Consider the following 23,950-nt stretch of genomic DNA (forward strand, 5'->3'; position numbering starts at 1 on the left):
CCCTGTTATTGTGATCGCTCACTGGCTCTGGTGTGGACTTGAGAAGCTCGTTCAACAGATGTCAATGTTGCCATCTTCATCAGTAAACAAAGATAATAGTCATTTTTTCCGTGAAGAGTAATCCTTCTTCCTGCAAGTAGACATCAAACTATCTCTGATTATACTGACAATTGCCAGTATTGAGAATGTTGACTAAAACGTGATGTTTTTTTAACGTTATAATGTTCATGTCCACCAAATTTAAAATTTAAACTTTGTTAGATGTTAATATTTTGTTTGTTTTACTTTAAGTAACCAACTCCAACATTTTCTAAAGGCCTCAAGCCGACGTAATGTTGATTATGAAAGTACCAACATTTAGTCTTGAGTAATGGTGACCAAACCCATCATCTGCTAAACATTATAATGTTAACATCCACACAAAGTAAAATTCAAACGCTGTTAGACAATGTTTTGTTGGCTTTGAGAGGATGTATTGAGTATTACATGTTTAGCCGAATACTGACAATGAGTTGTGTGGCATGTGACCACACAGTCATTTTGTGAGTCAGCGTCTAAAGTAACCAAAGTCCAACAAACATCAAAACATAAAGTATACCAGCAGCAACACAATGTTTACATGTAATAAATCCTATTTAAGGTTGCTTAAGGTGCTTGTTTTCACAACAGGGAAGGACTTGTTGGGTAAAATTAAGTGCAACGGCACATAATCCTGTTGGAGTGAGAAGCTGCAGCAGCGTCACCACTTTAAGGTTTGTGTTTGTTGCAGTGCTTCAATGGCAGCGTAGTATATAGACTTGCAGGTCATGACAGAGGGAAATAAAGTCTAACATCTGTTGCATGTGTCCAAATAGAGCTGTTAGATATGATCACATTTTTATCTGGTTCATCAGAGTGAAAACCTGCTTTCTACCAGGGGAGCACCTGAACCAGAAATTTTAGTTTAGCAATGTTGCACTTACACAGTGAAAAAAAAACCTCACTCTGGCCTTCCACAGATCACTATATTTGGCTCCCATGAACCACCAGGCACTGCACCAGTAGTTCCCTTTACAACTTGTGCTCCATGACAGTGAAGCTGTCAAACATATGCCAAGCCACACAAGTGAGTAGCCCTCCTAGCTGCCATGATCGGCGGTCTAAAGCCCTTGATGGTGTAGAGTTGCTGCTACTGCTAAAAATGCCAGCCTGTAACCTGGCAGTGAACCTGGTGCTGTTGCAGACAAATACAGGGATTCTTTGCCAGTCTGTGACTTGACCCCAGGGCAACGCAGGCGTCAGCAGCTCTATCTTCTTCCTGGCTGCTTTGGCAGATGTATGTTGTCAGTGATCAGCCAACTTCCTCTAAGAACTATGTGCCTGTGCTGGCAGCGTTGTTGAGGGAGCCACTCAGGCAGTTGTGGTTGAGCCTTCACAGCAGAATGAGCAAGAACCTTCACTTGTGAGCCTGTAACTTCGGCCTGTCTATTTTTATCTCCCCGCCCGCAAGGATGGAGGAAACCATTTAATTATATTTTTTCTATTTCTGATTTCTGCATTTGGGTGACATGCTGTTAACATGACAGGTGACGGCTCACCCACTTATTTAGGGCCATTTGAGGCTTGGAAAAAGGTTAAAGGGACAAGCCTGTATACATTCAAACATTGAGGGAGGAGTTACGAATGACGTCCAAGATGCATTTTGTTGCACAACTTCCAAAACTGGATTTAATTCTGTGATGTTTATTGAAAGAATGAAGAAAGCTAAAGATGATTTTAACAACACAATGTGCTACACTAATCAGTTTACACCCGCGGATATTAAACAATAATGAGACATGTAGAGAAGGCAACAAGATTGCTCACGTTTCCTCAGTAAAATCTAAAAAACCGTGATGGAGAAATAACTTGAAAAAGCGGCCCCTTCTATTTGACAACTCCAAGCACCACCTATATTCATCCAGAGCCCAATCAGCCACACTAAAGCATCTTTGTGGTTGTGATAAAAAATGTGCTCCTAGTATAATAGCTTACCCTAACTTTAAACAATGAAGTAATGAATCATGGTCAGAAGTCTTTGGCGCTTGGACTCTTCGGGGAGATGTGGTAACTGAAGGGTGTCGGCCCTGAGCAGCAGCAAGATCTATCCCTCCGTAGAGTCTGGAGACTGGTTTTGGAGGTGTTTGCTGATGATGTCATGTTAGGCTGATGAGATGATGAAGGCAGAGTAAAGCCGTATTAAAAAAAAAAAAGCAATATGAGGCTAACAATGAGGGTGTGTTCAGTGATACTTGACGGCTGATGAATGCAGGAAAACAAGAGTGAGTATGTGTGAGCAGAATGGTATGAGCAATGAACAATAGAACAAGCACGAAATAGTCTTCCTGACTGAAGTTACGCAAGAGCTTTAATCGCATGTAAAGTCTGCAAATTTCTGCAGATACTGCAGGAGTGATTTTTTGACCTCTTTCCTCATTGCACATTCGAAAGGGTAAGTTACGGGATCTAGTTTTTCCCCATGAGAGATTTCCGCTCTCCAGGATTAAGCAACATTGTGCAACACAGAAGCTGGCAGTTGTTGAGCCGGTTTGGACACTGTCAATCAAATCAGGTTAAACAAACATCCACCTGTCGGCTTATGCACGTGGTTTGACCTTTACCTGTAATCAAAAAAAGTTTTGATCATTCACTCATAAAGTAAAGAGGTTTAAAGCTTCGGTTGCTGGTTTTGAATCCAAAGCTACAGTGGACACAGAGCTGGACATGAGCTGCAGTGTATTTGTGTCATCTATGAAATGCAGCGCAGCAGTAATCTCTATAGACATGTAGAATCTGTAGGCAGGGACGTGGATTTCCGGGACGGCAGTTCTGTTTGAACTACGCTTGTAGTCCGAGTAATATCGACCAATCACGTATCAGCAGGCTGCGGCGTATGCAGGAAAAACAGTCCATGAGGAGAGCAAAAGCAGGCGGAACATAATCTGCCATATTCATCTGCCAGATTTCCCGACTTCTTCGAATGCATCAGATCGACCCGACCTTCGTTCAACAAACGAGCATTTTAAAACTTTTCTCTTGAGGACAGACCTGACAAAGCTTCCTCTTTATTTCTTACAGATCTGCATCATGATGTTGAAATTTCAGCAAAGGTAAGACCCGTTAATTAGGTAAATTACAAGAAAGCTGTTTCTCTTTCTGTAACAATGCAGCACGCGGAAAAGGAAGTCGTTCATCGCTTACCGCCCAGCACGTTCACCGGTGCCCCCAGAGGCTGTATCGTCTCAGACTATAGCTGATGGGATCTGAGATTGGTGCAGCAGTTACAGTGGCAGCACTTGTGGCAAACTGAACCATAAAACAGCAGCAGCAGTGGCAGACAAGTAAAAAAAGAGTAAAAGAGACTAACAAGGGGTTTTGATAGCCTAGATACACCAGTGCATCGTAAAGTGTCACAACAAACGAGGGAGAGCACACATAGCTGGCAAAATAATGCAACCGATTTTAATGAAGACAAAAGATAAATATTACAATATGGTGAGTTTGTCAGCAGGTCCTTGTTTATGCAGTGTCTGTGTGAGTGGTGGTGAGCGTGACACACAAGATACAAAACAATGCTGAAGTCGGTCTGCAGGCCAGGGAAGAGACCGATGCCCCTTTCCCTCCTAAATTTAGCACGTTGACGTGGGTTTTTCAGACCCGGGAAGACCTTACTTATAGATGTCGATTGTCTCTTTTCCCATTGCCAGTGAAGTATACTCCTTCCGGTCTCTTTTCTGCTGCGTCACCGTCAGACGTCACAAACACGCCCACAACAGGGTTAGTAAACAGATGTTGCGGTGGTTAGGTCTTTATTGTCTGTTTATCAAACTCAGCACGACAAATTTGGAACGACGGAGACGGGCAGAATTTGTAGCTGAAGTGACAAGGAGTCGCAGAAGTTACCGACGAAGCATAGCATCGCACTGGAAAGGGGGCAGAGATTAACGTGTCGACACAGGTTTTGTGTTCCCATCAATGCCAATCAGAGCCGAGGCGATAATTACCCAGGTCTACTGCAGAGTCATTTGACCCGGGTCTGAACATCGATTGTAACCTTTTCCATAAAGCAAAAAAGCCAGGTGTTAGTGGGTGTTAGGGGGTTTTTTGACCAGTGAAAAGCAGCTTGAGAAGAGAAGATCTTGCTGATTTGCTTTAAAGCCTCCCGAGCCCAGCCTGCTCAGGTGTGCTGCATCCCTGACAAGGTCTCAGCTCCTCCCACAACCACCTGAGACAAAGGGGAGGAACAAAAGAGGCTGGAAGGCTAACTCTGAGGCCGTCACAAAAGGCTCTGGTTTTTGCAGACCATACATGTCATTTATGCTTTAGTCTTTAAATTGCACAATGCCTGCTGAAAACAGACCTGTCATTATATTTCACAAAATAAAAAAACACACTGAAAAAGGAAGTGAAACTTGTTAAACCTGAAGTAGCATGCTCTGTTCAGCATTATTCCCTGTATTTCAGTGACTCATCTCTTAAACAGTCAGATGACCGGATGGAAAAACAGCTGAAACTGAAAACTGAAATCTAAAGTGAAATTTTGTTAATAAGCTTTGAGATGGAAACTTTCCTGTCCTCTGGCTGTAAGTTGCCTGGCATACATCTTCCATGCACCTGGGAACATTTCAGACTCCAGTGAGCTGTAGAAGTAAAACTTCCCTTCCTCCGTGTCTAATGTAATCTGCCCTCCCTTCTCTTCTTTAATCACTCCATTCACTCCCATTTCTCCAGAACCTACTCCCTCTCTGCCCCTACAACATCAAATCCCACTCTGGAACAGAGGTCCTGATGGTACTGAATTTATAATTCATCCACATGACCACACATCGCTGAATATTTTACTCTGACGGTCATGTATAATTAGAGTTGACTCTGTGTCAGACTGTCACTCCAGTGGCCCGTCTCCGCTTGTTTTTCCACACCACCCTTCAGGCCTCTTCCTTGGCAGTGTGGGCTGCCTCTTCCTCAGTCGGTGTGGCGGTGGATTGCTCAATTACTGTCAATCGCTGGCTGCCAATCCGCCATTCACACCTGGTCCCGCCTCTGATGAAACGCATAATAACTCGCAATTACTGACTAAAAATGTGTTTCAGCGAGCAGACATCCGAGGAACGCATAGTGTGGTGTTTAGGAAATGAGATAAAGCAAGCGGTAACGATCCTCACGAGGGTGGTAATGAGACTTAATGGGAGTTAATGGGGTTACAGTGATCAGGAGTGCAGAGAGACCCCAGGTTAATACAGCTACTAACAGGACAGAGACTGAGCGAAGGGGGGGTTATCCGCACACACACACACACACACACACACACACACAGATCCAATAACAGGCCTGTCTCCGTGCTCGGGCAGCAGCCTGCAATCATTAGATCGCTATAACTATCTTCAGCTGAAGAATTATACATGAGCTTTCTGGAAGGTTCCTGTCTTTGATTCCCTTGTCCTATCCTACTGTTAGGGTTATACAAGCAGTGTGTGTCGGTGTGTGTGCGCACACGCCTGAGACAGTGTGTTCTTTCAAGTCTTCTGTGCTTAGCAGCAGTTAATGAGATCAGGGTGAGTGTTACCTGTGAGGAGACCTTTGATGAAATATGTTCAGAAAGAGAGGGGGGTCGGAGAGAATGAGATGGGAGGAGAGAGCCAGGAGGAGGGAGGAAAGTGTCAGGGTACGCGTGCATGTACGAGGGGGTTGTGGAGGAGGAGGGAGAGCGGGGGGGGGGGGGGGCGGTGATATATAGAGATGGCTTGAAGAAAATAGAGAGGATATAAAGGGGATAACGGTGAAAAAGAGAGGGAGCGGGGAGCGGCAAGGGAAAGTGACAGAGAGCAGAAGGGGAGACATTCATTTTTAATCGAGAGGAAAAGTCAGCTTCACCGCAAAGAGAAAGGCAGATAGATGATCCACGCGTGCACTCACACACACACACACACACACACACACACACACACACGAAGAGCATGCATGTTCACACAAGCCGTAAGCGAAACACACACAGCTTCAGACAGTTAATAGCAAAACATATTTGGTCTTTTTAGCTTTGTTTATTTGACTGGAGAGCACTGAATTTTTATAAAGCCCATGAGGGAGTATTTGGATTATAGTTTTGCCTTCATCATAATCAGACTCAAATCCCCCTTTTTAACTCTAATACTTTAATTCTAATTACTCCACACAGGCTTCAGTGAGCTAAAGACTGGGAGGGTCTTTATCCCTCGGGAGAGAAGAAGGCAGAGACTGTAGGAGACAAAGGCAGACAGACAGAGCCGGAAAACAGCGGAAAAGAAAGAAGAGTTGAAAAGGAAAAGAGGAACAGTCCGGCCTCGCTTAGCAGCAAGCTATGGCGTTTAAACGGTTGGGTTTCTTAATGACAGGAGCAAACCAGCACACAGAGCTCCTGCAACTGAGTTAGAGGCTTGTTTTGTTTCACGAGCTACATGGCAGCAATATTACAAACATGCCTCTTAAAAAGCAGCAGCTCAGGTTGTGTTGGAGGGCCCAAGCACTAAAATAAAGCTGCATGTGCAGCCCATGCTTTACAACAATGCCCTGTAGGACTGAGACACATCACTGCTATATTTATGATACCTGTTGAAAAGCTGCCCAAGATCTATATTTATACACATTTGAATACAGGGATCAAGTCAATGCCTACAGCCATGTTTTGCTGCTACTTCTGCAGGGTTCGTGCAGGTTTTCTCTGCTAAGACATTTAGACGGCATATAAATATCCCAAGATGACATAGTTATGTCTGCCAAACAGAAATAATGTATCAAGAAGGTTAGTCTTGGTCCAAAAAGATGAAAGGAAGAAGATAAAATGGGAATTTTTGTCTGCTGCCTGATTCAGAAGTTTTATCTTGAGTTTAGATCGATGGAACATTAAACTGCGCAGAAAGAAATGTATCATTCGTAGGCACGTTTCTACGTTGGTTGCATTTCAAATGTGGAAACATGTTATGTCTTTTTTCTCTTTTAGTCACATTTACACCAACTGAATGACTCAAATTAGGTATGTACGATTTAACGTCATGTTACCGGTATCTGCAGATAATGGCATCGGCCGATATGTCATTTTTCTGCCTATACTTTCCGACGATGAAACAAGGCTTTAAATATGCCTAAATGCTCGATGAGTCCCTAAAAAAGCGTGACCTTATGCTACGGCATTAACTCTGCCTGCATCAGGCCTTATAAGTCAAGCGTGAAGAAGGGTGCAAGATGGCTGCTTTGGCAGTTTTTAAAAGTTTCTGAAATTTCATTTCATGTATTTGTTCTGTGCAACAGGTAAAATCGGCCCTAGTTGTGGCTGCTGTCAGGGTCCTGTCTAAGTTTAAATATTACAGTTTTATTGGAAAGAAAATGTTATAAAGAAATAAATATGGTATTTTGTTTAAGTCGTTTTCTTATATTGCTTATATATCATGTGTACATTTTAAAAAGCACTGTATTATGTTATCTGCCAGTGGGCCACTACAATTGGAGTAGGCATGACATCAATCCCACTACAGGGGAGATTTGATGTTCTCTCCAATAAGGTGGGGAAAAAACATGTCCCTAATATATCGGTAGTGAAATCAGCAATCTGCAAAAAGGGCTGGAAAATATCAGCACATCGGATATCGGCAAAAAATCCAATATGGTGCATCCCTAACCTGAATCAGTCCCACTGGTGCCAGCAATGGGAAAACCTTTCACTAAATACGACCACATGTCTCTCCTACCTGTAGCTGCAGCAACATTTAAATGCTTGCCCCCAGGTATTGCCAACCTGTACAGACTACAGACAGATGCTCTGCAGGATCTAATTAACACTTTACTGACCATGGCCCCCGTGGGACTCCAGTTCAAAACCAGATCTGAACATAAAAACCAAGCAGGATGTTTCATTTTCCCCGGGGGACTCTCTCTCTCTCTCTCTCTCTCTCTCTCTCCCTCTCTCTCTCTTTCGCCCATTCCCAAGTGTTATCTCTATCTTTTCCACATTGGCCGCTTTCATCCAGCTCCCAGAGCTGAGGAGATACACAGCACACAGAGGGAGAAACACACACACACAGTAGAGGAAGAAGCCCATACAAGAAAGAAATGCACATGCACACGCACACACACACATGCAGGTATATATATATATATACAGACACAGAGGGCCCTATTTCAGGATGCTGTCAGCAGGGGGACAGAGGCTAGAGGAAACACAGGATGAATTCTCCTCTGCCTCATTCCATCACACTGCCATGACACCCCTATTTACCTCCCCCATCTATCTCCACACTGACTGTCTACCACCTTGTCTTGCCTGTGTGTGTGTGTGTGTGTGTGTGTGTGTGTGTCCGTTACTGTGTGTGTGCCTGAATGGCCCGTGTGTGCAGCATGGGTGTGTCAGGACATGTGGGAGGCTAAGTGTACGAGCACACTCACAGAGGTGGACTCTGTGTATGGTGCTGGACGCTGTGCTTTCACGGCTTGACAGAATCTTTGTGGGGTTTTTTGGGATGTTTGAAACAATCAGTCCCGGCGGAGCGACTTAGGAAGTTTCTTCATTAAAGTTTACACATGGTGCCAGCCCCGAGGTTTCCCAAGCAATCACTCCGCCTGATTCCCCGTTAACTCGCTTTCAATTTTATTTTTCTTGTCATCTCGTCAGCCTCGCGAGCGCCCCCCCTCCCCTCCTGTCGCCATCCGATGGCTCTGCTTCACACCCCATATGTCCTCCCGCGAATATGAGAGAGCCACTTTCATTGGGGGGAACGAAAGTGTTCTATCCAATTCCCCAACCTCATTTTGGCTCTGAGAGAAATGGTCCCTTTCTTTATGTCTCTCACACATGTACTAACACACACACACACAAAATGGTCCCTGCCGTGCTGTCCTTCTACTCCCCAAGGCTATGGTCATGCATTTTTGCTTCATATTGCATTTTTTTTTTGTTTGTTCGCCCTGGCTTGCAATGATCCATGACCACGCGAAGAGAGAGGGGACACACAGTGCGAGCAAATAAAATTGATATTAGCAGTACGGACATGCAGAATTTGAGCTGGTGGCTGTTTCCATCGCTCAGTGAAATTGCACACAGCTCTTCTCAAAGCAAACAAAATGCTTACTTTCTGCTCCTCTGTGCTGGCTCCGTATCCTTGCAGACGGGCCGGTTTACACTGTAGCTTAATTAGACTTAAAAACACGCAGGCATGCTGAAGGACGTATTCAGCTGTTACATGATTCACTGTGGAAACGTTTACATCTAAACCTTGTCCGTGCCCTCGTTAAGACTACTAAAGGTTTCAATTAAGGAGTGATGACTTCGTGTACCTCCCTTATCCGTCTGTACAGCACCCTGAATGAGGCCGATATTGTATAGAGTGAATGCACCTCTATTAAAAGCGTCTAACCAAATGAAGCTGTAATCGCCAGTTTTCTTTAACTTGCGTCATCATTTAGAGAACACCATGATCCACTTATTCACTCACTCTCTCTCTCGCGTTCCCCTGAGTGCCACAGGAGGCTGTCAATTTAGAGCATTCAGCGAGTAAAGCGCAGTTACACTTTCATACACACCGATTAAACTCCTTCCTCCTTCTTCAGCTTTAACACGCCTTCACCGTGCACTGATGCATGTGAGAATCAAGCCTGCGCAGGGCTCACTATTTTCGCCATTAAATATTCATTAACACGTGATATTCAAATACCTCAAGGACATACGTATGAATTTCCAAAAGTGCTTACTTATGCTGTAATGTGGTTTAAGCGGTAATTCCTGCTGGGTTTGCAGCAGCCGACTTGATTAAATTCAGTCCACAAACTCGGTTTATAATATTCACAGTCTGTTCGTCGTGACAGCTTTAACACTACGGGGTGACAGAGTGTTGTTCATACGACGCGGCGCACATGAGGGCGTGTTGATGTGCATAATGCGTCTTTGAATATGCATTTAAACAGAGTGGCGGTGCTGACCACCTTTCCTTTCCCCACCTCTGTATTAGTAAGCAGTTGATGGCTGTAATTTCTTCTTGTGTGTGCATGAATGTGTGTGTGTGTGTGTGGCTGACAGCCTGCTGATGGGCTAACATGTTTTTCCCAGACAGCCTATCCTACTGCTTCGTCTCGCCAGAGCTACAGAGTCCTCCTCAGCATTGTAAACGAAGCACCTAGACAAAAGCACACACGCACCTCCTGGCCAGCACAATTACAACTCATATTCATCAGACAGCTCTGTTATATGTTGCTCCAAAGCAGCGGCTTAGCATTCCCAGGGCAAGGTCAGAAAATATGACTTATCAATGAAAACACAACAGCTGTAAGCCAAAGAGGCACCGTCAAGAAATACTAATTTAGCCGGCTGCCCGGTCCAGCCGTGTAAGCTGCCCCAGATGCTGAGAAGAAAACGCCACAGGGAGCTCATGCATGATGCTCGAGGGTGGTTGGTTATTTTCAGAAGCAATAATTAGCCTCCATAGTGTCAAGATTTCTCCCTGGCTCCGCAAATAACAATTTGTATGACAACTATTAAAAGGCATTAAATCAGCTTGAAGAGCTTATTAGTTATACTACTTGGACATGGCTATTTAAATTTGAATATACATGCTGCAGAGTGAGGAGAGGAGAAACAGGCAGCAGATCCAGGGCCTCTGTGCACAGAGAGACAGAGACACAGAGAGAGAGAGAGAGCAAAGAGGAGAACAGGCATTTTGCACAAAATAGGTGGAAGAGTTCTGAAAGGCATTTTCTTGAAAGTTGCAGAAAAAGGAAGCAGGTAATGGGGCACAGTTTAACGGGGAAATGGAGGAAAAGTTCTGAGAAAACTACACAAGTAAAGAAGGCTGTGTTAAGTTGTTCATCTCAATGGAATATTTTTTGAAAGAAAGGTTTCTTTTAAGTCGGGAATGATGAATAGTGAGCAGGTTGTTATCGCAGGATTGAAACCCCGGCAGGGTGAGCTGGACCCGGACGTGAATTATCGCTTTCTCTCTGCTGTTTTGTTTTTCCCTCTGTGAACAGGCCGACGTCAAATTTGCTTCTTTTGGCAGATTGATATGATTACAGTTAGTCCTCCGGATTGTGCAATTAGAGCAGAATCCTTAGCAACGGTCTGTTCTTCATAGCAACGGTCTGTTATCAAGCAATAGCAGACCTCAGAATGCCGTAATTAACCAATCAGAATCAAGTATTTAACACAGCCGTGTACTAAGCCTGATTATTGTGTATTTACTACTGGAAATGTGAACTCTCCCACCTATATTGAAGTGATTCATTGATCTACAAAACATTTAATCTGAATCCCTAATTTGACAAGAAATAGTTCTAAATTTGTATCATGTCCTGTGACCTCTCTCTGATTTATCACTTAAAAAAACACTATAAATAAATTGTTACCCAGAATTTTCAACCTTTGACAGAGTCGCTCTTTGTCCTCGGAGGGATACATAGAAACTTCCAGTGCATTATGAGACTGTAACATCCATCACAACATAACATGTCGATCAAAGCCAAGGTCAAACAACTCCCAAACCGTAGACCCCAAATCATCCTCACGTTCACTTTTACTCCTCTTCTCCGTCTGTCTTCCCCTGTCAGGTCAGGATGTGGTATAACACACACTCTATGTGATCATGCATAAATGCATGCTTGCTTGAGTGTGTGTGTATGCGTGTCTGTATTAGAATGAGGATGTGAGGATAATTTAATTATGGAGCAGATAGAGCGGGTTACCGAGGTTAATATCCTGCATGCACTCTGCTCCTCTCCGGACACAGTAATTGCTTTAAGCACATTAGAAACTTTATTGACTGCGATGGCCTTTTAAGACATTACATTTCTGCTGCTTAGTGTCAGACAGGAGTCGTCCAGCTCTGCGTACTGTCTCTGTCTCCCTCTATCTCCTCTCCTCTAGACTCCCGGCATGCCCTCTGCTCGCCCTGTCACTCCTTCCTCTCTGCATGTGTTTAATTGAAGGCTCTGTAAATATGATGAGATTTGTGTAACGCCTCATCCGCAGAGGCGGCTTGATGAGGTTTGATTGGCAGGTGATTAACTCCTCTTAACCCGCAGAATCATTTGTCCTCGGTGGAACAGTTACACTAATGACACCATAAAAGGCTTCTTGATGTGTCAAATTCTGGAGCGGAGAGCTTCCAACAACTCCTTGGAAAAAGTACAGCCCCCTCACTTTCCCTTTCTTTCTGTTGAGATCAATCCTCTCAGCACCGGCTCTGCAGATCTCTCCTTTTTCAGTCAACTAGACCCCTTAATGAGGATGGAGGTGAATGGAAGGAGTTATTAAAAAGTCCTCACCTTCCTCCTGGGAGCCCTAAAGAGAAATTATATGCAACTAAGTGCACTTACAGCCCCTGTAAGAGTTATTTCACATTTCTGTCGCCATAAATCCACATTCACTTCAGTCACGACTGGGGTGGAAAATTATTCCTGGCCCAGAAAGAATTTGGTGTTTCTTTCTTTTCATAAGGGATCCGCTGGAAGATTTTCATTAGGGGCTTCAGGTGAGGGAAAAAATGAAAATTACAGATTGCAGGGGAAAGAGGAGGGGATGAGAGACAGAGGGAAAGTAATGGGGAGGAGAGGAGAAGCGAAGAACGATGTCGCAGCTGTCAGGGAGGGGAGCCAAGCAATAAGTACAGCACATATAGCCAATGTGCAGAGATAAATGATGTAATATCTGCATGGATCGATGTCTGTACTGTCCCTCTAAAAGGGGCTCTCTCTATAAATTACTCCACCATCCCTCCCGCCGCACACGCACGCGCACGCACTCATCTGCACACATTCACACCACAGATGCACACAAATCCGCACACTCTGCAGCCATCTCAATTAGTATGAATGAAGATGTATGGCTGTAAAGTCTCAGTGTCTCAAGACCACTATGTAAATGTCTTCTTGCAGCTGTCCGGTCCCATCACGATGCAGATGGTAGGAGGAGGCAGGGAGGAAATCAATTTGTTAAGATTGCACTATCCAGCTAATGAGAAATCAAGTGGCTTGACTTTTCACATGAATCCCATCATGTCCACTCATATTATGAAACTAAGATGTCATTAGTTGCACTTAGTGTGACTAATAGTCCAGCCACATCCTCGCTCAGTGTCTTTGCTAACAGTCCCACCTTGTGGCGAATGAGATAATTACACTTAAAAGGATCATAGATGGAGGGTGTCCTGCTTTATTTCAGCTCATGCTTCTTTCATTCCAATGCATCAATATCAGACTACACTGTCACTGAGGGACTTATGTGTTATCTGACAAGCTTCTATCCACACCACATTATGTTATACTGATGACAGTTAAAGAGTCATGAATAAGTCCAAGTGATCTCAGAAAAGACTCGTCCTTGTAGGTCTTATAGGGGGAAAAAAAGAGGATGAATGAAAGACAGAGCTCATTTTCAGCTGTTAGTTACAGCAGCAGTGTACGGACAATGGCTCTAATGTATTTAAAGTTTGTATGGAGACTTTATGATTAGGAAATGAATGTATACATGAGCGGATGATTGATGTGATGTCACAGAATCTCTGGGTTCATTTTTTTTTTTTTTGCCACCAAAAATGACAAGTCATTAAAAATGAATCACAAAACTGGCTCACGCACACACACACACACACACACACGCACACGTACAGTCCTATATCACCAACAGTGGGCTATCAAGCAACACAGACTAAATGAGGACGTCCTGTTTCTGGTGAAATACAATAGCACATTTATTAAGAAAGACTTTAAACATAATATTTATTCAAATGTGGTTTTAAATGTTGTTTTAAAGACATGCTGAGAGGGGACTTGCTTGAGCAATGTCTCTCTCTCTCTCACACACGCACACAAACCGTCTTTCAGTCAGTGGGATTGTCTTCTTGTAACCGCAGTGTGTTCTGTCCCGTACAGCATCATGTGTTAAACTTCCCCTTCTTTGACACTCTGTGATGTTTGCACTGATGAGTCATCGGATCAGGCAGTGATTATGTGGCTTCTTTAGGTGTCTTTTTTTTTTAGGTTGCCTCGTGATGATTAAAGAAGTTATATAAAAAGCTAAATGTTGTATCCTCTTTGAAGTTGACTCTGTACTTGCAAACTGGCATTCAGCTTAATGTGACTCATTTATCAGGCTGTCTTTGAATCATGATTTATTGAACTCACAGCATGAATCGCTGCATCAGCTGCCAAGACAGTAAGTATTACAAAATGTGACGAGACAAAAAGACTCAACGAGATGTAGAAGAGTTTACAGTAGCACTAGGAGCTCTGTGAGGCTGCAAAGCAGAGGTTTGAGCTCAATGCTAAAGCTAATATGGCAAAATGCTGTCAGTGACATTACCGCTATAATGATGTTCATTGTGTTAGGGTGCTAAAACTAGCTAATTAGCGCTTAACACAGCACACAGCTGAGGCTGATGGGACTGTGAGTTGTTTTCGAAGCAGAGAAGGCCATTGCCTCAAAACATTGTGTTAGCCTATTAAACTTTTTGAGCATTGAGCAAGTGTGCCGGCTCTTCTTCTCTTCCTTGCTACTGTTTTCTGATTGCCCTGCACCTATGTGTTGTGCTTATAACAACAGGGGTGTGTCTAGACTTTTTGACTGGGGTGGCCCATCTGGGACACTGACTTATGCAGGGGGGGAAAAAAGTATAGGTGCGTACATACATCCAGATGGCATGTATTTACCATTTCTGTCTTCACTAATCATATAACTACTAACACTGAGGTATCACACTGATCTAACATTTGTTTGAATAGGTTTTTCATTTAGGAATTAACACAAACAGTGTCAACTTTATGAATCCTCTATTCTTAATTCTTTAAGGACTCAAATAAAAGATGTATTTCTTAAGTCACAGTTTAAAGGGGGTATTATGCTAATTTCTAGCATCATATTTCACTCTGTGATACCTGTGGAGTAGCTTTGCATAATTTACAGTGAAAAAAACTGTTTGTCACACTGGTGCTCTGTACAGGCCCTCATACAGCCTCTGCCTGAAACGATTCAGTCAGCTCTGTCCCTTTAAGAAACCCCGCCCCTACAAGCCCACTTTCTTCTGATTGGCCAGCTCTCCAAAGCCTGCCAAGGGGCAGAACTCAGTGCTTGAGGCATGCCTCCTACCCTATGGTCAGCAAAGAGTACTTCACTTTTTGGATTTGAAATGAATGTCTGGTGCTTTTGTCCTTCTGAGAAATAAACACTGACGTCTTTCCTTCACAGCCAAAGAAACACTTTCTCCAAGACATTCTTAACCAACTTGATGAGCAGAGCCGTTTAGCAGAGTGGTGGAGTGAAAAAAAAAAATTATGAGGCAGACTGAGCTGCTGGGTGGGTGTGTCCTTGAACTGTGCCGGGGTCAGGAAATGCCCAAATATAGAGTTCCTCCACTTTGTGACATCACAAAGGGAAGTGTCTGGAGAAGTCTGTCTGAAACCTGGCGTTCACAGCAGCCTGCAGAATGAGACTTTCTTAGCAGGGGATTACTCCAACATACTTTTACCTACAGATTTGAAACTTCACCCACATTTAGTTTGGACATCCAACATTGTAAAATTATATATATGTCTTAAAATGTGAAACTGCATAATTCCCCCTCTTTAAAGAACCTTTTTTCCATGCCAAATATAATGTGGAAAAACTAACATTTAGAGCTTAGAGTAGAAATCCTCAGCATTCTGCTGCATCGTCGTAAACAGCTTCATCAGAGCACTTTGCTGCTGACACAATGAAGTCTTATTGATTTAACCGGTGTAAGGAAAAGGGCATTTTTCCTCATTCTTTATATGAGCTGTAGCCTGCACAAGGGGGGCAGAGCAAATCTCAAAAGCTGAGTGATGAGATGCACAGAAAAATATGAGCTAATCCATTCTTCCTTTTGTTAAAGCAGGTGTCAAATAATTTATTTGAATTGATAACTATCCCAGTACGGAAATACCATTAAAGCACAGGAGGAAGCATACCTCTCACAGACAAAACAAATAGCAGAAAGCTTCTCTGCAGCATGATGGATGGCAATTCTGCCTCTCCCTGTGTGTCAACTGCAGTTGGGAAACGGTTCAATCAGTACTTTTTTGTCCAGGATGGAGGTAAAGGAATCACTCATTTACAGTTGGGTGTATTGGAGGAAACTTATTGATCCAGAAGTTACTAAAGAAAGTGAAAGATGGAGGTGGGGAGTCCCCTATTAAGTCTTTATGAGAGAAGTAATTTGATGCTTAAGTGAAAGTGAAAGGTAGGACAGTGCAGAAATAGAAGCAAGCGTCATGTGATGTGTGCACTGGTTGGTCTTCAGTGTGTCAGGGTTTGCTATTGTCCTCAAACTGCTGCATCATGACCGTGTGGACTGTGATGCAGCCATTGTCCTGCTACAGTTGCCAGGAGTAACATTCTCCCTGGCGACCAAGTCACAGAACACAAGAATCCACACTAGAACCATATATGGGCGTGTGTCTCACAAAGATGATGTCACCAACTAGTGCAGGGGCTCCCCTTTCATTAGTGGGAATGTACTGTTAAGACGGAGTGGGTGTGTGCTTACACAGGGCATGCAGACAGACAGATAGTAGGGCGTGTGGCCTCGAGCGATAGAGGCAGGTTCAGTTCAATGAAGTGAGAGAAAACTTCATAGAAAGGCGGATGTTGCGTAATGAGCTTCACATCCGGATAAATTGCTAAAGAGGAACTTTGCACAACTGCTGTAAGTTGAAGGTGGAATGAGAGGAATTGATGGAAATAAAGGCGTTAGCAGCTGTTGGAAAGCATCAGCGTTAGAAAGACAGCGCTGAGAGAAGAGAGGGAGAGGCAGCGGAGAGGAAGAAAACAAGAAAGAGGAGAGGCTGCTTTCGCTCTGCGCTGATCTAACTGAAGGCTTCCTGTATCAGCAGCATGGGAAAGTCAGGTAAGTGGAAACTGCACCCTGAAGATTTCAACTCTTATTGTAGCAATTTGGTGTGAGTTAGAACTTTGCCCCATGGAACCGTGTGTGTGCTTCTTACTGTGTGTGTGTTTGTTAGCTTTGAAAAAGGGACAAAGTACGCACAAACATGAGTTAAATTGTGCGATTACAAAACATTTTACTGATCCTGAGCTAAGATCCATCTTGCAGCATGCTGAGTAGAGGCTGCCAGCTTTTGTAATTGTATTGTGTCTGTGTGGCTATTTCAATGCGCCCATTGTGTGAGCACTCAACAGATTGTTAGACGTATGAAAAGGCCAGTGAGTGATAGGCACCAGGCAGAAGGGGGGGTTGTGTGGATGACGTTTTCTGCTCCATCATCTGTCATTGATTTGTACTCACTGTCTGAGGTCAGCCGGCCTTCAAACTCTTCCTCAGATATCAGCTCTTGTTTTGACTCTGCAGACATGTATGAATCTTCACGTTGCATCATCACGTCTCCTCTGCCTCTCCTGTCTCTGTCCACCCTGTACGTCTCTCAGCCTCCAAGGAGTTTACTGACGAGGTGCTGCAGTGCCATAATGAGTTCAGGAGGAAGCACCAGGCTCCTCCACTGAAGATGAGCGGCAAGCTGAGCAAAGAGGCAACCCGGTGGGTGAATGCACACACAGATTAAATTAGAAGCCTAATTAGCGACGACTACGCACACTAGTCATTGTCAGCCTGCTCTGGATAACACTGACAGTTCAGCCAGGCCTGTCGAGTCAAATAACGGCACAATATAATACAACACTGAGGGTCTTGGTTTGTTTTCATTGTGATTACAAGTTGTGTTGACAATTTGTTGCCACTAATTGCAGCTTTATGATTCATACAAAACAAACACTATTTAGTATGTTGAGGGAATGCATAGTTGATCAGAGCTGTAAGGGAGGATGGAGGCGACTGTCTGGGATGACTTACAGTCCATTTCCTGCTGCATGTTTGATGGTGCAGTAAAAGCAGCAACACTGTGCTTCTAAATCACCTTTAATTTCATGTTGGAACACATATGGAAATGTAAAGTCACATTAAAACCACAAAAAAGTATTGGTAAAGAAAAAATTATGCTTATTCTTTCAATGATTTTAAAGCTCCTGTGAGTAACTTTCGGATTGTGTTGCTTTTGGCGCCCCCTGTGGACAAAGCCGTACCTCTTATCTTTTGCTGATTTTGTCCTGTACATGCTTAAAGGAGCAATTCACCCCTTGAAAAAGCCACTGTCAGTCAAAGCTGGCGTAATCAATAAGCAATAATATTTGTAATTGGCGCCATAGCTGTGGACAAAGTCCCAGTGGTTTCGCCCATTCTACAGTCCTACAACACCCAGCATGCATTGCGCCCCTCCCTCTGAAAGAAACGGTCAGAGAGACATGCTGGAGTGACATACTACCATTTTCCAGTCAAGGATATCGATCGCTGCAGGCAATGGCTCAGAGCGGTATACGACAAGAATATACTGAAAAAATCTTCAGGTCTGCAGTCTACATTTCAAACCTGACAATTTTGACATGACATCGGAGGCGGGCGTCCTAGATAAAGGAAGTGTAGTTTAGCGAGCTCCCTGGCCTCCGCCAGATGACGCGTTTTGCATAGTCTGGTGGAGGTTTTCCAGGGCCCATTGGAGAAGCGGATAGCGTCCTCTAAAGGCACAGAGCCAAATTACTTTTTTTTTTCTACCATAACGGCATTAGCTCCTCATAATAGCATGACAGAAAATCAATGAAAAGGCCCCTTTAAGCAATGGTTTTTAACAAAAACCTCACAAAATCTCATCCTGCTTTCTTTAACAGTCATGTGTATCACTCACTTTAAAATTCTGTCCTGAAAAATGTAAACAAAGGCAGCGTGCAGTTAATCACTTCGTATGACACCTACCCCCCACCAGCAGCTTCAGGCATTATAAATAACTATATAGAAATAATCAATCTTGTCGCTGATGGTCTGGTTTGCTTTTGTAGGTTATATAGAGTCATCAGAATTAATTCTAAGTCTGTTTCATAACCAGCGAAAAACTCCTCACAGGAGCTTTAATATGTCAAAATGTGTTTCAAAATAAGAGGCAGTCTTCCTGTACCGCTAATAATGTGGGTGTTTTTTTTAATCCTGTATTCTGTTTATATGTAGGATTGTTTATATGAGTTAAAGGAAAATATCTGTTACCGCTCAACAACCGATGGATCAAAAATAACAAAAAACAGTTTATCATGTCGGGTTATATCATGTCTTCCACTGTTCAAGTTAAAGCATCATGTGCTTATTTATAGCTGCATATGTTAAGAGTAATTTGTAGATAAAGTTTGGATTTAAAACATAATCCAACAAATAAAGTACAAAACTCACTGGACTTGTATTTTAGAAGATAAAGTTTAACTTGTAAAGTGATCATAACTCTTCTAAGAAGGGACACAACCAGCCTGGTTTTATCTTCTTTGGTGTTGTGAGAGTGAATAAGTCAACCTGGTCGTCACATGATTGCTTATAAAGGTTGAAGTCAATAATCAGATACTATCAAGCCAAGATGTTGACCCTTGTATTCAGGCCCTTGATTGTAAATGTAGGTAAATGATGTCATGAAACAAAGTCAATCTTCATCAAACAAATAGATAAGCATGTACTGCTTTGTCACTGTAGAGATACACTTTGCAACATGTAATTAGTCTATGGAATTATTGCATAAGCCCCTTACACTCGTTCAACCAGTTATAGTATAAACCCAAAAGCTGTTAGACAAACTGTTCCCCGTGCCTACCTTGCATATTGACACTAGATACAAGCTCTGAAGTGAGGATTTTCACTGTTTACACTGGAGGGTGGAGACTTCTGGGAAAGCCAAATCTTTTAAAGCTTTTAAGGTGTATTCAACACTCACAGCAGCAGTCTCTCCAGGGCAGGAGAGGGTTTTATAGCAGGATTATAAATGGAGAAGTCTATTGCAACATTCAGTTACCACAACTTTTTTTTAATTTTTTATCATAGTTATGCTGAGAGTCTGGCAAGCACACGGATCCTGAAACACAGTGTGGAGTCCAGCAGGGGGAGCTGTGGAGAGAACCTGGCGTGGGCCTCCTATGATCAATCAGGTATAGCTTATACTCACAGCAGAGACACTTACTCAAACCACCAGATTTGTATGTATATTCTGTCTTTGGGACCCTCCTGAGATACTTATACACAGATATACAATCTAAGACGACACATCCCCCCCATTGAAGCCCCTTAAAGTGAACAGCTGGGATCTATTTCCCCTCTACTTTCCCACTGTGTTCGAGACACCATGACTCACTGCAGAAGTATGTCAGCGCAGGACTGTGTGATTCATAAAATATCTCCTACAGTGCAGCACTGGGTGACAAAATGAACAAAGCTACAGTAGATATATAGCTCCGGGGTGCAGCCTTCCTACACTGCTGTCATTCTGATCAATATGTACGAACACACGACTGATTTCTTCGTCCTTTACACGCGCAGGGAAGGATGTGACTGACCGCTGGTATGAAGAAGTGAAACAGTACAACTTCAACCGTCCTGGATTCTCCTCCGGCACTGGTGAGATTTATACGAGAGTGTGTGTCCGCCTGTCTCTCACTTCCTTTAATATTTCAGTCAGTGGGAAGCCTCATCTGCCCTGCAGGATAATAACAACAAACAGGGCGAAAAGATTGAATTATAAATCAAGAATTTTTACAACATTAATTTATTACAATATGGCTATGCTTAATAATTTAGAACCGTAACAATTTGTTAAATAATCAATTAATCTATAGCAGGCCCATCCTGATTGAATTATATCAATGAATGTGCTTGCTATCTCGACATGCTCTCCTCTATATAAACACACATAAACTGAGAGGAACTTGCAGAGGCCTCATTATTATTCACAGAAGTTATATTAGTTATATTAGTTATATTTTTGTTTGGGTAAAAAAAACATGTGCCAGCTCCGTTATTTTCTTCCCCTTACTTTAATGGCATCCCAATTTATGCGCAGGTACTTGGATGGCAAGTAACTGAAAGACTCTACTGTTTTTAGGACATTGAGTTTTGAAACTACATTTCACTAAAGCAACAGTAAATAAATTATTCATTTTGGGCGTTTTAAAAAGTAATCGAGTGTATGTCCTCTCAAATTAGTTATCAATGCTTATATATGGGATTTATATATGGCCCCCCTAGCACTTGGGTCAGTCAGAGTGTGACTCTCTGACTCAGTGACCAGCTATGAGAAAACTGGGGTTAAATTACAGTTCTCTATCTGTCCTCAGACCTTGTGTCATTTCCTCTCTAACCTGGTTCCTCCAGATGGTTTTCTATGGGCTCAGATTCTGGTTACCTTAATCATACATGAGGCAGACAACTCGTCATCAGAGTGTTTCACTGATTCATCTAAAGTTTCTTTGAAGAGAAAGAGCGTGCAGGGCGAGAGCAGCGGTTTGGGACTGAGTACGAGAGGGAATAAGATTCCTAAATCTGTAAATATTTAGAGGAACTTAAAGCCATGTGTACTTAGCTTCAGCCATGTCCTAACAGTCTCACTCACACTCTAGTTTCTCCTGCTTTCTATGCCCTTAATTTCTCCTCTTTTCACTCACCATCCCAGGCCACTTCACAGCGATGGTGTGGAAGAGCACCACAAAGCTGGGTGTGGGTAAGGCCAAAGCATCGGACGGTTCCTCCTTCGTGGTGGCGAGATACTTCCCAGCTGGGAATGTGACTAACCAGGGACACTTTGAGAACAACGTCCTCCCAGCTAAAACCAGCACCTAAAGATGTCTACTTCCCCAACAGTGGACTCGAGCCCGAAGGCGTTTATTCAATTTTTCAGGAGAGTCTGAAGTTATCTGCCTGCACCGGTACGGGGGATTCTCAGGAGAGCACCACTTCTTGCCTTGAAGAGAGAGAGAGAGACTATCTTGTGTGGATTTTATGAGATGACAGTGTGACGCTGTCTTTAAAATGAAAGAAGCATTATTGTTTGACCTTGCTAACAAAACCTTCCAGATTTCATAACCTTGATTCTTTTCCATTGCCTGACAGTATTTCATTTAATATAGCAACACTTTGCTATTTCAAGCACTGAAAAACATCACAGCCTCTGCATTTATGTAAGGATGGGAACTAAGTCAGTGATAGGGACAGGACTGATGTATTTGGCATCTGATGGAGCACCCTTGCATCATCCGTGTTGTGACATTACAGGAGAGTGAGAAACAGAAGGGAAAAAAGTGACACTTCATAATGTTTTTGTTGTTTTTAAATGTGACATTTGAGTATGGCACAGTGGGAAAGTTTAACTCTGGAGGATGACTAACATAAGAACATTCTGGACAATGTAAGCAGTTGTATAAGTAAACACAGACTAATGACTAACTGAGCAATGAGATTTTTCTTTTCCAAAGTTGGTAATAAAGGTCTGAAGATCTCTGAGATTTGCACAAACCTTTTGGGTCCAAACACTCCTTTAATAGCACAAAGTATTTCTTTAAAGCTCCTGTATTTCGTGTTGATTTCGGCGCCCCCCTGTGGACAAAGCCGTACCTCTTTTCACTTTGCTTATTTTATCCTATACATGCTTAAAGATACAATCTCGAATATTTCAGTTTCGTGATCTTGAGCACCACCCACCGGCAATAATCGACGATTATGGGAACACATGTCCCAATTTAACCAGACGACTACGGCTGGCTCCCTTTGTCATGGCTCTAACTCTTGATTTTCCTCGTTTTTGTTTAAAGACTGTTTGCCTTCATCTGAGCGTCAAATTTGTTTCTTTTTCTTTGGATTTTCACAATGCTTAAAGAAACTGGAAAAGCCGCCACTTAGCTCCGCCTACCCTCTCTGGCAGACCAACCACTGCTTGGTGATGGAAAACGCGTCATTAACTGGGCGCCACTTGATTTTTTCGGCCAATGTTGCCTCAGACACCCAGTCCATAAAAATAAGATATACTGCAAATGGCCATAGGCTCAATCGGTGATAGATCGTGCCTTCAGAGACATTTATTTAAAGGAAAAAGTTTGAGATTATTACTTTAAGAGGTTTTTTAACAAAAACTCTCATCCTGCTTTCTTTAACAGTCATGTGTATCTAAATTTTTGCCCTTGTTCAATGTAAACAAAGGCAGTGTGCAGTTAATCGCTTTGTCTGACACCTACCCCCCAACCAGCGGTTTCATGCATTAAAAATAACTATACAGAAATAATCAATCTTGTCGCTGATGGTCTGGTTTGATTTTGTAGCTCATATAGAGTCATCAGAATTAATTTCAGTCTGTTTCATAACCAGTGAAAAACTCCTCACAGGAGCTTTAATATGTGAACACTGCCTCCAAAACATTAAAAGAACTGTATATTTAATGATAATATAGCAATGTGGCGTATTTGCAATGTTTCTTTCATAATGCCATAACCTGAAACTTTTGTCTATTTCATCAAGTCCTTGAGTAGTATGTGCTGATGTAGCAAGCCTTATACATTAAACTCTTTTTTTAGATGGCTCTTACCGCTGTCGCCTCAAAGCTTGAAGGTTCCTGGTTCGAATCCCAATTCGGGCGATGTGGGCCTTTCTGTGTGGAGTTTGCATGTTCTCCCTGTGCATGTGTACTCCGACTTCTTCCCAGAGTCCAAAGCTCGTTAGGTTCATCTGTGACTCTAAAATTGGCCGTATGTGTGTGTGTGTGTGAGCGCGAAAAGGTCGTTTGTCTCTGCGTGTCGACCCTGTGATTGATTGCCGATCAGTCCAGGGTGTACCCCCAATGACAGCTGGGATAGGCTCCGCCCTCCCTGCGACCCTGAACAGGATAAGCAGTATAGATAATGGATGGATGGATGGATTTTTAGACCACATAAATCAAGACTTTAAGACACGATAGCAGGTTCCTACTCCTATCACATACGGCCCCTACACATTCAAAACCATGTAAAACTTTGATTTTATGTTTACATACAGTATGATTTTTAACCATTGCTTTTAGGATTGGAAAAGTGAAACATTTTAAAAAGCAAAAGAGTTGGTAGATA

The 23,950-nt window shown here is 42.9% G+C and overlaps 1 protein-coding gene across 1 annotated transcript; it reads left to right on the top strand.

Moving 5' to 3' along the window:
• Positions 1-16,507: 16,507 nt before the first annotated feature.
• Positions 16,508-23,407, top strand: glipr2l (GLI pathogenesis-related 2, like). Its single transcript, XM_069656144.1, has 5 exons — positions 16,508-16,895; positions 17,435-17,543; positions 19,911-20,014; positions 20,403-20,480; positions 21,532-23,407. Exons 1-5 carry the CDS (start codon positions 16,883-16,885, stop codon positions 21,696-21,698), a joined length of 471 nt encoding a protein of 156 aa, XP_069512245.1. The 5' UTR covers positions 16,508-16,882; the 3' UTR covers positions 21,699-23,407.
• Positions 23,408-23,950: the final 543 nt, after the last annotated feature.

The sequence above is a fragment of the Semicossyphus pulcher genome, unplaced genomic scaffold, assembly GCF_022749685.1.
Source record: "Semicossyphus pulcher isolate SPU_LCO1_2020_fin unplaced genomic scaffold, fSemPul1.0.p SCAF_9, whole genome shotgun sequence".
Classification (NCBI taxonomy): Eukaryota; Metazoa; Chordata; class Actinopteri; order Labriformes; family Labridae; genus Semicossyphus; species Semicossyphus pulcher.

Bases quoted from the DNA above. Each gene is read 5' to 3' on its own strand.
- glipr2l (XM_069656144.1), top strand. The intron at 20,015-20,402 runs GTATAGCTTATA...TTACACGCGCAG, and splicing joins GGCCTCCTATGATCAATCAG to GGAAGGATGTGACTGACCGC. The intron at 20,481-21,531 runs GTGAGATTTATA...TCACCATCCCAG, and splicing joins TGGATTCTCCTCCGGCACTG to GCCACTTCACAGCGATGGTG.